The sequence below is a fragment of the Trachurus trachurus genome (assembly GCF_905171665.1).
Source record: "Trachurus trachurus genome assembly, chromosome: 3".
NCBI lineage: Eukaryota > Metazoa > Chordata > Actinopteri > Carangiformes > Carangidae > Trachurus > Trachurus trachurus.
The window spans coordinates 6,348,930-6,364,837 of NC_139893.1; the positions used below are offsets into that span (position 1 = coordinate 6,348,930).

At 41.4% G+C, this 15,908-nt stretch overlaps 2 protein-coding genes across 2 annotated transcripts in view; one reads left to right on the forward strand and one right to left on the reverse strand.

The window, feature by feature from the left end:
• Nucleotides 1–14,969, forward strand: part of nkpd1 (NTPase, KAP family P-loop domain containing 1) — a gene marked incomplete at both ends in the record, with an annotated part of 58,553 nt that extends 43,584 nt beyond the window's left edge. The window contains 5 exons of the mRNA XM_084001516.1: nt 7,186–7,251; nt 10,380–10,496; nt 12,252–12,563; nt 13,139–14,574; nt 14,679–14,969. Coding sequence (XP_083857642.1) covers nt 7,186–7,251; nt 10,380–10,496; nt 12,252–12,563; nt 13,139–14,574; nt 14,679–14,969 — 2,222 coding nt within the window. The remainder of the gene's footprint in view (nt 1–7,185; nt 7,252–10,379; nt 10,497–12,251; nt 12,564–13,138; nt 14,575–14,678) is intronic.
• Nucleotides 1–15,908, reverse strand: part of LOC311007904 (F-box/LRR-repeat protein 3-like) — a 354,496-nt gene that overhangs the window by 314,783 nt on the left and 23,805 nt on the right. The gene's annotated exons all lie outside the window — the stretch shown is intronic.

A 15,908-nucleotide genomic window follows, 5' to 3' on the forward strand; every position in this document is an offset into this window, starting at 1 on the left:
GGAAGGAAGGAAAGGAAAGGAAGGGGAAAATGATTGTGGAAAGAAGGAAGGGAAAAAGGAAGGAATGAAAGATGGAGGGAGGGAACAGATTCGTTCAAGGAAGGAAGAAGATGGAAGGAAGAAGGGGAGAAAGGCAGGGAAGAAAGGGAGGGAAGAAGGAAGGGAAATGGAAAGGAAAGAAAGATGGAGGGATAGGGAACACATCAGGTCAATTTGATCAAAAGAGGAAGGAAGAAGTAAGGACGAAGGAAGGGAAAAAGGATTGTGGAAAGAAGGAAGGAAGGAAGGAAGGAAGGAAGGAAGGAAGGAAGGAAGGAAGGAAGGAAGGAAGGAAGGAAGGAAGGAAGGAAGGAAGGAAGGAAGGAAGGAAGGAAGGAAGGAAGGAAGGAAGGAAGGAAGGGAACAGATTGGGTCAGTTTGACCCAGAAGAAGGACGACAGGTGGAGGGTTAAGACATCAGGCCCAGGTCTGGCAGTGCTTTACTTCCCAGTGTATCCATCCGGCTGCTTCCTCCGTCCTTCTCTCCCGGTGACTTCGCAGCATCTGCAGCAGCAGCAGCAGCTGATCAATAGATCACACCAACAAGAGGTCTCCAGGCCAATTAGTGCCAAGGCGAAGCTGGACCGGGGCCAGGCCGGTGTCAGGCTATACGTGTCAATACTGAACCTTGTCTGCCCTTAGGAATAATGGATAAGGAATAAAGGCAGATAGATATTTTTTGCTCTGTGACTCTCTATGTGTGTGTGTGTGTGTGTGTGTGTGTCTTTCTCTAAATGTGTGTGTGTGTGTGTGTGTGTGTGTGTGTGTGTGTGTGTGTGTGTGTGTGTGTGTGTGTGTGTGTGTGTGTGTGTGTGTGTGTGTGTGTGTGTGTGTGCTACAGTTACCGATTTACATTAAATGATCATCGGCCCATCCTGGAGAAGTTCTAGTACATCTTAAGCCCCTCGACCGGCCGGCCGCGCCCCATTTTCAATAAATGCCTCCTTCACCGTCGGCTCTGCTCCTACATACCAAGTAGAGCAGAGCCGTGTGATGAAGGTGGTGATGGTGGTGATGGTGGTGATGGGAGGGGAGGAGAGGAGGAGAGGAGGAGGAAGCTGCTGATCAGATGTCATTGTCCTGCTCCCATGCACAATACTTTAGCGCCCTCTGTTGGCGACTGGAGGAGCAAAAAAAAAAAAGGAGAAAAAAAAATCTTGACTTGCTGTTCATGCTTCATCACAGTTCACTCAAAGCACATTTTCCAGCAGCTCCTGACAGAAAACAATTGTCCTCCACCTGAACGTAACATCTTACAATTTCCCTTTTGCCTCGAGCACCAAAAAAAAAAAAAATATTCACTCCCCCCGCCCGCCGCCAATCGTGAAAAATAATTCATCTGTGTTCATCTTCTTCACATCTGTCTTGGATTAATCATGAAGGTGAATTCATTAACCTTAATTGCACGGTTTATGTGGTGCAAAAAGGGGGCGAGGTGCAGTGATGAGGGTTCATAGGAGGAGAGATACAATCCAATTCATTCTGTATTGATTTGCAAAAAAAAAAAAAAAAAGACCTCTGGCCAGGCAATAACTGAGCACCTCACACACACACAGACACACACACACACACACACAAGCTCTCTCTCTCTCTGACAATCAAGTTAATTAAAGCAGTTGAACAATCAGGTACTCAGAGTAAAGACAGAATTAGTCGCCCTCAGGCCAAGCACTTTAAATCTTAATCAGAAGTGCACTAATTAAACTTCATTTCAGCAGCTCACCTAAAAACTTGAGATTTTTTGCTCTCATGATGTTGGTGTGTGTATATATGTGTGTGTCAGAGAGAGTTTGTGTAATGTACAGTACATACCTGTAATTACACATGAAGACAAGTTCTGACAATCACCACATGTGCTGGCGTCGTGCCGTCTTTACATTTTTTAACCGTCATGTGCATGAAAAAGCAGCTGTCGCATGTTCTTTAAATGCACACTGCAAAAACTCAAAATCTTTCCAAGAATATTTGTCTAATTTCTTGTCAAAATGTCTCATTTCTAGTCAAAACTAATCTATTTTCACTTAAACTAAGACTCATCACCTAAAAATGTACTTGTTTTTAGATAATTTTCACTTGTTTCAAAGCCAGTGAAAGCAGGTTTTTTGTGCTTGTAATAAGAGAGAAAAACTTGCTCCACTATCAGATTTTTCTACTTATTTCAAGTGAAAATATGCTTGAAAGAAGTAAAAAGTGTCTAAAAACAAGCTGCTTTTTATGTGATGAGTCTTATTTTAAGTAGAATGAGATTTGTTTTGACTAGAAATGACATTTTTGACTTGAAATGAGACAAATATTCTAGGTAAGATTTTTTGCAGTGCATTATTGGGGAAAAAAAATTCACAATGTTGACATGACTTACTTTGCAAAGTTTATCAGTAGTTTTAGCGACACACCAGATGGTAAAACTAGGGCTAATGCAATAAATAAGTAAATAAATAAGTAAAGTAAGTAAATATGCCAAAGAAAATTAGGCTTCTAGCTTGTTTTTTTTCAAAGCTTGACTAACCAGTTATGTCAAATCATATAACAAATCCTGCTCTGAGCTAAAAAAAAAAAAAGAGACTTTGGTGCTGCAGCAGCTTTGGCATCTTCACTGCTCTGCATGTCTGCACAGGCCAAGCACGGCGATCTAGCCCCTTCTCCACCTGAGGGGTCTCCAAACTAGGAATGCAGCCACATGAATCATGCAAAACCCGAGGCTCCCAACATGAAATCACTCATTTGTTCCATTTTTCCATGGACTGAGAAAGTTGGACAGTCGTCGCCAGAAGCTACTGCAAGAATAGGGATTTTTTTCCACTTCCTCTCTCTCTCTCTCTTCTGCCTCGTAATGCTTTCAGGAACTACTACAGTATACCCACTTCACTCAGATTCTGTGAATAGAGAGAAGATTGGGAGCAGGAGGAGTGTTGTGGGTAACAGATTGGAAAAAGGAGAATAGAAGAGGAGGAGGAGGAAAATGTGCAGCCTTCAGAAATAATTTCATCTTGTATGTGACCTCACTTCCTGGAGTTTTCCCTCTGCTTGTATTACAGACATGACCTGTGTGTTTCAGGTGTGTGCACTCTCTCTCTTATCAGTGTGGTAAAGTTTTACAGCTCTTGGTTCACCACGCCTTCTGCCGGCCGTGGCTGCGTGGCTGGTCCTCTCTGTTTTCTGGAAAAAAAAACTACTGATTTAAATGATTGAAACAAAGATTAGGAGTCACATCTGGAAGCACAACCAGGTAAGATTGTTTCACCTGTAATACATCTGCCTAGAAATAACTCATTAGTCATCTTTTTTCAAAGTTTTTCCAGCTGTAGTTTAGTCTACACTGATCAGATTTCAAAGTTAAACATGAACTCTTTGTTCTGTCAGGCTGTTTGTGAATCTGTCAGGTAATGTGAGGGCAGACGAAGAGGAAGAGAGAGACGAACGAAGCCGGGGGTAAATACAGACTACAGAGAGAGAGGGGAAAGGAACTTGCACTACTGGGTAATGTGAGGCAATCATTGACACAGCAAGAAAAGTGTGTTGGCGTTCCCGTGTGTGTTGCACACCACACACCGGTGTCAGGATGTCGTCTCAGAACAATTCACTTTTTAAAAACACCTGTCAGTCACTCCACCGTGGGTTGTTTTTGTTGTGAGTTTCTTGCTTCTGCCATGTCAGCGCTCTCAAGGACTTTCATCTCCCACGTCGTCGTCGCGCTCCCCCGCTGAGCTGAAGAGGTGTTCGGTCTGTTAGCAAAACAAATCTTTGATAAAAAACGAAAGAAAAATAGATATAGTATACATCCTCCTGTTTTAAACTGAGGTGACATTTGCTGTCCAGTTTGGCAGGTTTTTTTTGTGAAGGAGTTTCCCTCATTTACGCCTGAAGCACTGACGTCAGATGTGATTAATAACAGCTCACTCACTACCAGGTCAAAAGCGAACTAAACAAATAACAAAGCATGATGTGACGCTCCTCTCATTGGAGGTAAAGTTAGTTTAACTTCCACAAATGCCAAATGATGACACCAGATGAAACTAGAAGGAGCTGCATGTCATTATTCACACACAACACCTGTTGCACATATATATATAATTAGTTAGTAAACCGTACTGTAGCGCCAACAGGTCTGTTGAGCTGAAGGACAGAAAAAGAGAAGTAGTCTGACCCTGTGAGAGACTGAACTAAAGACAGACAGCCTCAGTATCACAAAACTATGAATAATAATGTGGAAAAATTCCTGGTTGAACAGCAGTAATGATTTTTCTCTTTTTAATCTTTCTCTGAACTGCTCTGAACAAATTGATTTGAATCATTCGAGTATTTCTTTCTTCACATTATCGCAACATGTCCTTGGGTTGGTTTAGTGTCCCAGATGTGGCCTGGACACTGAGCCGACCTCTCGGCCTCCTCTGTCCCTTAGTAAACAGATTTTTTTCTTTCTTTTTCTTTTCATGCTTTGCACTCGTTTCCCCTTTTCACACACAGTTGTGTTTGTACATGCAGAACAGGGTTTCCTCATTTGACGATGGTTGTAATATGGGTCAGTTGTAACACTTCCAATTTCTCCAGCCAGTGAATCATCAGTTTCACTCTGTATATGCTCAGTTTAATCCTTCTTCCATATGTGAAAAAGTAAAGTAGCAGCCTGTGGCACACAGCCAATTTTAGAAGGAAAAAACTAGTTTTGTAATGTAAGAAAGTCTTTTTTTCCCCTTCCATTTATTTTTGTAGCATTGCCTGCTTTGTAGTTAAACTTACATCACGGTTGTTGTGTGTCTATCTATGTAGATATATTTCATCATGCAGGTTTTTAGCGCTAATGTTTTAGTTGTTAGCTGTAAGGTAAGAAGTTTTATGGCTACAAGAGTCTGGGTTAGTTTGTCTGTTAACCTCCAACCCAGGTTTTCATTGCATTCTTTGAACTTCAGGAGCCAAGGTCTTGAAAAACAAACGAAAGGGTTGAGGTTAAGGTTTGGTTCAGACTGGCCTACTTGAGACATGCACGCACACACATTCACACAGACACACACACAAAGTTATGTTAAAAGTAATTTAAAGGGATAGTTCAACATTTTGGAAAATTGGCCCATTGCCATAACCCCTATAGTCACAGCAGTAGGTTCGTTACCTTTAATTGTTGGTGCAAGCTATTTTTAGAAGTTGTGACCTGCACATTCACCACGCTATGAGATAATAACAGAACGTTACCAGACAGAGTTGTTTTAGAGGCAAATACATGCAAAACCGCTGATGCATGTTTCCATCGGGAGCAGTTTTTCATCAAGCAGTCTCTGTATTAACTTCTAAAACAACTCTGTCTCATAACGTTCTGTTATTATCTCATAGCGTGGTGAATGTGCAGGTCACAACTTGTCCACCAGAGCGTTGTGGAGTTGTTGGATTGTGTATTTGATGAGTTTGATGAGGGAAACCAAGAAATCCCATGAGCCTCCGTAGCGTAGCTCTGAGCAGCTCACGGCTCTGCTCCGCCGTTCTAAAAATAGCTTGCACCGGCAATTAAAGGTAACGAACCTACTGCTATGACTATAGGGATTATGGCAATGGACCAATTTGCCAAAAGGTTGAACCAACTATCCCTTTAAGTGTTGAATAGAAAGCTTTCAATATCAAGATTTTGTCATAAAACCTATTTTACAACTAACCCAGAGTGAACTGTAACATTTCACTCCTTGTGTTTGAGACTAAACCATGCAACCAGTGGCTTAAAATAGCTCCAAGACACAGACAGAAATGTCAAAAATGTTATGGTCTCCCCTACTGATAAAGCTTTTCAGAGCAGAGGACAGCTCAGTTAGCTTAGCAGCGGCGACAATGCCAAAAACACACCTGTGCACAGAGTCGACTCCACAGGTGAAGGAGGAACGACCTGTGTGTGTCCAGACACGTCGACTGACGGCAGCGTTTGACCTCAAAGACACGGAGACTTTCACATTAGCATAAATCCAACAGCCTGGTGTTAGCATGCTGCAGAGGTGAAGAGGCCTCGTGTGCGCTCATTAGATTCATAATGTTATCATCAAAACACACAGCACACCGGATATTTACTGCATTAATGCAAAAAAAAAATATATATATATATATAAATAAATAACAAAAAAGCTCATTAGAAACAAGTGCAGCTTCAACATGCAGAGCTCAGTTTCAATCAGTGTAATTGATCGGCCACACGTGACGTGATCTGGGCCTGTTTAATTGTTTTCTAGGGGGAAAATTATGAGCAAGTCGTCAATCTGCTCCTCTGTGCATCGACTGAAACTCTCCACACGTCGGACACACAGTCTCTCAGCTGTCAGCAACAGATTTACAGTTTTACACAAGAGATAAAACACTTTTTTCCCCCTTTTTTTTCTTTAACTTTCTTTGCTTTTTTCTGTAAACAAGAAAACTCAACGTCCAACTTTACTCACCAGAATCAAACACATCAGAACAGTTTTATCTGAGCCCAGAAGCAAACTCACTCACACAAAGGAAAACTTTGTTCATGTTGTTTCATATTTCATCTTCCTCTTGTGCTTCTCAGTTTATTTTCCTCCATTGTTTCCCTCAACAACCTGTGACCTCTGACTTACTTTGTGTTACATCATTTACATAACGTTTGAAGTTCAGTTTTGAGTTGTTATGTGTAAAAAATGTGACGCCGGCCTGTGTGTTTGACTTCTACAGCTTGTGTTTACCGATATACATCACAAGTGTGTTGTTGTAGACACGGAAAACGTGTTTGCAGTTTTGCAACTTGTGCAGAGACCCTGAGTGGAGTTTAGTGTTTTGTTTTAGCATTTCAGAAAAACTGCAAAGTGAAAGAAAATCTGTAAAACAATGACATTATAATGCAGCAGCAGCATAATTATGCAACAAGTAGTGACCATGGTTTTACTGTTATTCAGTAAGATATCTATTTTTCCTATACAGTTAAAAGGATTTATTAATGATAAACATAATTAATTGTAGTGCCACTGTGTCCTGTTTGGTTATTTCGATTGCTCCGGTCTCACATGACAAAGTGAGGAGGGGGCAGCAGCTCAACAAAAACTAGACCCTCCCACAAACACACAGACATACAACAGACACACTCACACACAGACAGACACACACTCCACTTCTCCCTGCTGGACTCTGAGATCTCTGCTGTTTTCTTGTTCGTCACAGGTCAACAGGTGTTTTCTGTGAAAGCCGAGCGTCTCACCACAGTCGTCATGACTAAAACAACAAAAGGTAAGTGACATGTGTGTGTGTGTGTTCATCCTCTCTTCTCTTCTCTCCTCCTCCTCCTCATCCTCTCTTCTCCTCTGCAATGCAGCTTTTATTTTACTTTCACTTTCACATTGTTAATGAAAATCTCTCTCAGCCTCTGTGAATCTTTCTATCGACTAATTGGCTTCGGAAACGGAGTCTCTGTGGAATATATTCATTAAATAATAATATTAACACTGAAAAAAACACTAAATCATTTCTGTATTGTTATTATTTTTATTCTTCCTATTGATAGTAGAAGCATCATTATCATCTCTGGGGTTATTTTTGGTCACAGCAAAACTGATATATTTTTTCATTTACAAGTGTATATTATGTTATTGTGATCCAGACAGCAGTGATTATATGGATGCTTTGCTTTAGACTCCTACATATTGCTTCTCATTCATTTGTGAGTTTTTTAACCCACCCTTTTTTTAATAAGATCTGCATTTTGCAAGTATTAATGTCCGAACTAACTGATATTTAAATCAGCAGAGACGTCATCTGAGTAAACGAATTACTACATTTTACTGCCAAGAGCAAAACAAGAAAGAGAGAGAGAGAGAAAGTGAAACGTGTTAGAGTTATTGTTGGGTGTGGATGGGAAGAGGAGAGGAGGGGGCTGCAGATCTTATTATGGTGTAGTGTGAAGATGACGTAATTGGCTGTTAGAGATCAGGGCGAGCTGTGACTGTCGGAGGCCTGAAGACGAGTCTCCCTCAGCTCGTTACCTCCTTAGTGTCATTTGTTTATTACTGGTTTCGTCTCACTGCACCTGGTGCTCATCGTTTCACCAGAGTGGTAAATTGAAACCCTGATCTCTTGTTGCACACACACACACACATACATAAACACACACACACATGCAGGTTTAACTCTCTAAAACAAAGTCCACAGACGTCTCCTCTCTTGACCTCCTCCTCCTCCTCCTCCTGCTCTGATTGGAGTCACATCCAAACCTGTGGAGCAGTCGAACATTTCAATTTCCTACGGGCCGAATGAAATTTACTATGAGAGCAGATTGAATTGCTGTTATAAAAACCAAATAGCGTCGCTGCTGCAGATGGTCACACTGCCGCCGCCGAGGGTGAAGAGCTGAGAGCGAGTCTTCATCCATCTGAATTATTGATGCAGCTCATGATGATTTCGGTAATTGCTAAAGCGATAGCCAGGTGTATATAGTCTTTAAGATTAATATATAATCAGAGTTGTACTGTCGTAGGACTCAAGGAGACACTGTGCAAAAAGTTCAGAGAGTTCCCCCTTTAGTCGCAGAGATACAGTGGTAAGGAAAAGGATGTGAACCCTTTAGAATTTCCTTGTTTTCTGCATTAATTGCTTGGCTTTGTTTTGTGGACTGATGAAACTAAGATTTTTTTTTGTACGTATGGTGTAAAAATTGCAAATAAATGCATGTAAACATCAATGGTGAAGTACAGTGGAGGGAGCATCATGGTTTGGGGCAGTAGAAGTTGCGTGATGCAGCAGGATAACGACCCTAAACATTGAAGTAAATCTACTCTCTAGTAGTTGATCTAGAGTAGCTTAAAAAAAAAAGAAAATCCACCTTTGGGAGTGGCCCAGACCTGAATCCAATAGGGAATGACCTCCAGAGAGCCGTTCACACCAGACATCCAATGGTCCAGGATTCGTCCTGAGTGTTGTGCAGTTCTGGTCTTCAGCTACAGTACAGGAAACGTTTGGTTGAGGTCGTTTCTGCCAAAGGAGGTTCAACCAGTTATTAAATCCAAGGGTGCACTTACTTTTTCCACTTGCACTTAAAGCAGAAGTAAGCGGAATATTTGTGTTAATATAAGTCTTAAATAGTTATATCTTCCAAAGGCAATCACTTTTATACAGTGTTTGGTCTGAAACACGGGTCTGTCAGTCACTCTGCTCTGCTGTAAGCCGAGGAGAAAACTTTCCTTGTATCCTACAACCTTTATCCAATGAGGAGAGAGAACGGCATGAAGGGGCGGTCCTCTCTGTGTGTGCAGCCAAGGGATGCGCGTGCATGTGGTGACGTAGGGACGAGGGCAGGGACTGCTAACTCCATCGGCTGACAAGAAGTTAGCCAAAACGACCGGATCGCTTACTTCTGCTTTAATGGATATGTCCAATAAAGACATGAAATATTATAATTGTTTGTGAGGTATTAGGTAGATGTGGATTGGATCACATTAAATGGCAGGAAAACTAAGAAATTCCAAAGGGTTCACACATACTTTTTCTTGCCGCTGTACATTAAAGGTCAGGTTCGTGGGGGATGGGCAGCAGCCAGGTAACAATGCGAAGAGGACAGGAAAAGAGAGAAACAGTCCAGAGGTCAAACACAGGCAGGAAAAAGGCCGGAAAGACACAGGAGACAAATGTGGTGAAGAGGAGGAGGAAGTGAGGAGGATGTGGGACTAATGAGGGAGGAGGAAACAGATTCACAGGTGAATCAGCTGACGAAGGGAAGGTGGAGGTGAGAGCAGGTCAGGAGGAAGCTGCTGAATGTGATATGAGGTTTTTTCTTTATTTCTCTTTTTTTTTCTTTTTTAGTTAAAGGCAAAAAGCAAACTGAAACTGACTGGATGAACTGTGACAGGATATATAGTGCACATAACACTGAGCTCTGACTGCTGTGTACTGAGAATACAAAAAACGGCAGCGAGCAGCGAGTGTGTGTGAGAATTTAAATGCTCATAGTCGCAGTCGTAGACACTGAGGTGTGAAGTGAAGTCGGTGCCGTTAACAGTTTCTTAAAGCCTGTGGGGAATCCATCTGATTAATACCTGGAGGAGCCTGTCAGGTACCTCAGCTGTCTTCGCACTATTTTCTCCGGTCTCATGTGGCGGAAGTAAGAAGAACTCGTTAACTGTTAATCAGAAGCAGCGTCAGTAATTAATACTGTCAGTATCTTTAAGGTCCTTTTAAAAGCTGCACTCACTCCGACACACCTCTTGAACAGGTGTGTCGTCTTTCAACTGTCAATTACATGCAATGTTCTTGTATGACTAAGAGAGGATTATCAGTTAAATGTAGGCTACTGTTTGTGAATCTGAAAGAAATGTAAATATGAATGAGTTAATCATGCTGTTTCTTTTATTTTATTTTATTTTCAGACGACGTCTATGCGTACGCCCTGTCCAAGACCCTGACAAAGATTTCATCGCCTGTAACTGTCGGGCTCTACTCTTCGTGTCAGGACCGAATCAACAGGATCCTTGAAAAGGTGCAAGGTATGTATTTGTATTTGTATTATTACTGTTAAAGTTATTATTTGGAAAATCAGTTCGACCTGAATACAAGTGTATATAGGAGGTGGAGCGAGAGTCTGTTAAAGTCTATAGGAAGAAATTACATGTAATGATGCATAGGAACCCATCTGCCATCACAACATATTATTATCCTATTCTTTACATATCACTACTTCATATTTTTAAATATCACACATAATGTTTAAATTCTTCATAACTACTTTTTCAGTTTTATTACAAGTGTTCACGGTGCAGCCATAGGCTATAACTGGGATGGACCAAGATTTAATTTAGATGCAGCACCAGGAACAGTAATTTTGCCAACTTATATTATTACTACGTACTGTATATTAACTCCATTAAAAGTAACAATTTTAATCACTTCATTAAAGGGATGTAACTTATTACATTTGGTTTTTTCCTAAATGTCTCAGTGGCATTCATCAAAGTCTGTTGGTGCCCTGTAGAAATTTTACGACCTAACGACCTCTCCGAGTTAATAATTAATAAAAACACAACACTGAGTAAAGTTAATGATCTAATGTTATCAGATCTTACACCTGTCGCCTGAGGTGTTTACAGAGTTGACAAAAGAAGAACAAAAACTCTTCTGTTCTGGATTTACATCTAGTTTTTTATACTGAAAACTGTTTTATTCAGATGTAAAATGTAAAATCACATGTTTTATTAGTAGTTGCAACGGTATTCATTTTGTAACTCAATTATAGGACATTTCTTATATACATAAATATATTTGTGTGTGCGACCCTGCGCAGCCTGAATGCAACATGTGCAGCTCCAGCAAAGAGCTTCAATAGAAAAAACAAGTTTGAGGTTGTTTCTTTGTGTTATTGTGAAGGTCTAGCAGAGCAGGGTTGTCATGATGATCTTTTTTTTTTTTTTTTTTTTTAAACCTTGGCAGACAGTTTTCCAGATGTCGGTCCAGGCTTGATGCATAATGATTTTATATTGTGCATGACTATGCATCTGTGCAAAAACGTCAGGGTGATATTTATTCCCTCGAACAGCTTTTGAGTTTAGTGCAGTACTTCACACACTGTATCAGTTCATAGGAGTCAAATGAGTTCACCAAGTTATTCCTTTAAATAAAGAAACCTAAAAACTTTTCATTGTCTACATTTTAAGGCCTACAGTCGACGAACCAGCATGTTGCTTTGATGTTGATCTGTTGATCTTGATTATCTCTCTACCTTGACTTTTAATAGAGTGCCTAAGCCGAAGCAGGAAGTAACGTCGCCATGGGACCTCAATTCGGAAAAAAAACTCCATGTAAGTGAACGGGAGTCAAAAATTTATTTCGTGATCCGATTGAATTGTGCCATGAGAAAAATATATGACCTTAACCTACTTAAAACATTGCGTTTCATGTCAAAAAATCAGCAGTTTATCGTAAAACGGCAACGGAAGAATGTATTTTGTGTGAAGACCGCTCTACGGACTGACACGGGAACGGGCGGCATGTATTTTACAATAGTTTTACTACAAACTGCTGATTTCTCGGCATGACACGTGATGTTAAACAGGTAGAGGTCATATTTTTTTCTCATGGCACAATTCAATCAGATCACGAAATAACATTTTGATTCCCGTTCACTTACATGGAGATTTTTTCCGTATTGAGGTCCCACATTGGCGACCGTTACTTCCTGCTTCTGCTTAGGCTCTCTATATTAATCCTTCGATTCACATATTTTGCAAATGCTTGTATCTCCTCAGTGTACACGGACAAGGAGGCCAAGAGGATTGAGGAGAAAAGTACAGTTAAACCTTCAGCGTCTGGTTTTTTCGCGCTCATCGGGCGGCTGCTGTTCTTCAGGCCCGTTTGGACCAAGGAGAACCAGAATCAGGAGAACATCCGGTTCATTTATGTGCATTTCAGTGCCTGGCACTTTGCAGGCAGCGACCTGCTTTGGGCCGGGTTAGCCATTCGACTGGTTCAGGCCATGCAGCTGCACTTTGGGAAACTACAGCTGGTTCTCTACCGTGTGGTTCAATACGATGAAGAGGATGAAGTCAAGACGAAGGTTTGTGTGTTATGTTAACTGTATTTATTATCAAACACCAAATAACAGCCAAAGCTAAATGCTATAACGCATTTACTGCACATACTGAGGCGTAGCAGATTGTGTTCACTGGGAACTGATCGGAGCAACATCTGCTGTGTTTCTGCAAATACACATTACAATTGAACTTTTTAAGGCTTTGCACATCAAAAACAGAAAACCCTCCCTGGACTGGCAGCTTAAGTGACAGATCCAACTTAAGAAGGAGAAGACGAACTGAAAATCAACACAAAGTCATTAGGATTTATCCTTTGAGGGTCACGAACGTCAAAATCCATCTCCCAATCCATCAGATGACAATGAATAAATGATCAATTAAGCTGCTGATGGCTGTAGATGAAAAGTCGGGGGATCACTAAAGTCATTAGAAGTTATTGGGAACCATGAAATGTCTGAATACTACATTTCAGAGCAATCTAATAATTGTGAAGTTATTTCAGTCTCTACTAAAACGGCTGAACAAGATCTCCATGGCTGAGAACACTAACTTCACCAGATTCTTGTTTGGTCTGTGTTTTGTGTTGTTTTTATTTCAGATAGTGGAGAACAGTAGAAACTATTGGAGATCCAAGAAGATTTGCTGCTGCCCCCTCTGGTTTTTCGTCCTGACCATTATTTTGATGCCAGTTATTGCCCTGATATTATGGTTGACCCTTGAATTTCCCAAACCTGAGGTGGAACTAGATCCGGAGGAGCCAGAAAAAAAAGGCCAGGTGAGCGTGGTGGAGGGTATGTTCATTGCTGCAGTAGGAGTCCCTGCAGCGAGCGCACTGAGGTTTATCTTTCACATGGTAAAGAACCTCATCTTCAGCCAGGAAAGCACCATTAAGAAGGGTATGGACAACGATCGGGTCAGCAATAAACTGGGCTTCATGAACGAGGTGAGGAGGGAACTCTGGTTCCTGTCTCGCTATATCCAGTTTATGGAAATATTTGAAAGGAGAAGGATTCGGGTGGTGCTGAAGATCACCAATCTGGACCGGTGCGACCCCAAGAAGATCGTCGCAGCTCTGGATGCCATTAACATTTTGCTCTCGGATGAGGACAGTCCGTTTATTTCCATTCTGGCCACAAACCCCGACGTCATCGTAGAGAAAGTTAACTTCGCCGATGGCTACTTCAGCGAAGAGGACCGGGCCTACGCGCTGCTGAACCACATCGTGACTCTGGCCTTCACGCTCCCTCCACTGGATGATGATATGAGGCGTCGTTTATTTTACAGCCTTAAAGGCAACCCAGAATCCACAGATGATATGAAAAATAGAAATGAAGTCAATGATTCCAAGAGGAAATCTTCCTCAAGTGACTCAAGCGTAATTGAAATGGAGAGACTGATTAAGCTGGAAGAAGCTATAGCAGAACCAGAGGTAGATGAAAAAGAAGTGGAGACCCGGGTGAAGAGCATCCTGACCAGTGGAACAAATATAAACCAGTACATGTTGGATGACGCCATGTCCATGAGGAGGGTGATCAACTCCGTTCGAGTGACTGTGATCATCATGATGGCTTTGGACAAAGAGTTACCACCGCCAGGACACATCGCAGCTTGGGTGGTCTTAGCCAATCAGTGGCCCTGCCGACTCAGCTGGATCATCCAGTGTGTAGAAGATGCTCAGCAAAGAGCGGACATTGATCGTAACGACGTGGCTATCATTAATGATTCGAAGACCTTATGGGAAGTCTTCAGTGAGTCCAAGGCTGAGTTGTACGTGATGAGCGCCCAGATTGAAGATCTCCTAGAGCAGGACGGAGATCCGGAGATGTTCGAAAGGCTCCTCGATATAGACTTCAAATTTACCGTCAAGGACCTGAAGACATTCGAAGGGACCACGGTGAACCTGGATCATTCGATCAGGAAGGAGCTGGCTCAGATCAGAGGGACCTCCAGGCTGAAGGACTCTGGCTGGATGAGGGACCTGGCTCCTCTGCCGATTGCGAAAATCATCAATATGAAGACGGGAGATGTTTGCGATGAGGTTAGAAACTTCAACTCAACTGTTTAGATTCTTGCAAATGCGACAGAAATGATATTGTAGATATTTTTGTCTTTGTAATAATTGAACTTTCTTTGTTTTCCTAGTTGGAGAGAATGGAATTTCCCAGCAAGTACATTGATAAGGTGAGAAGCAATGACCTCAATGGTTCGGCGCTGCTCTTTGGTAACGCTGAGGACCTCAAAGAGCTCCTGGATATGACCTTCGGTGAATGGGCAACTTTCAGCCTGCACTTCCTGGGTTTACCCTCACATCTCCGACCTCAGCACAAGAACATGAACGAAGCTCGACACCCTCAGAGCCTCCTGAGATTGAAGGCACAACATGCTGCCAATCAATACTCATCTAATCCCAATCTGGTTAACAGCTCCATGTAGGATCACGTCTGTTTCTTGCATGTCTGATTACACTGAAATAACTAAATGTGACACATTAACAATATTTGACAGTAACAAAACATGAAATGTTGTGCTGAAAAATATGCATGATAATGAAAAGTTTATGCAAAAATGTTTGAGTATTGTTGATTAATCAGTTTCTTGCCTTGAGTTAGATGATAAGATAATTAACCACTTTCATGTTTCTGAGCTCAACATGAATCTTATCTTAGCATGAAGAGCGGGAGCAGAGGAAAACAGCTAGTCTCGGCTCTGATGTGTGGATTAACGGAGCGAGATACAGCCTGTTAATTAGACGCCTTTAGAAGTTCAGACTCAAACTTTGGGCCGAGCCAGTGGAGATGTTTGCCCACGTCTTTCTGCTAAACTAAGCTAATTGCTTCCTGGCTCCATATATTTCAAACACACAAAGAGCGGTGCTTTATCATCTCACCCTCAACAGGAACGTAAATAAAGTTTGTTTCCCAAAATGACAAGCATGTCCTTTAAGTCACTGTTAGCTTATGTGATTGCTCAATGTTTAATTTCACAGTTTAAACACAACTTAACTAAAACTTTGTCATCAATATACCTGTAATCCAGCTCACTGTGAATACATGATTGCTTTCTCATTACTTAAGGTGGTGTCTGCAAGTTAGGTCCGGCAAATAACTAATGACGCCATTGCTGAACTATTGTATCCACTCCTTTCTCCACTCATATACCTCTGTTAGATCCCTTTGAGGGACTTTTACTCATTTATTTCTAAAGATTTGTCTGAACTGAACTGGTTCATCTCAGTTTTAATCCCAAGTAAACATTCAGTTAACCTAATTAAGAAGTTTATATTGTATTGGATGAATAAGAGAAGCAAAGAAAAAAAGATTTCAAGTTTATGACATTGTGATGTGGCTCTGAATGCATTGATCTCAGCGTTTG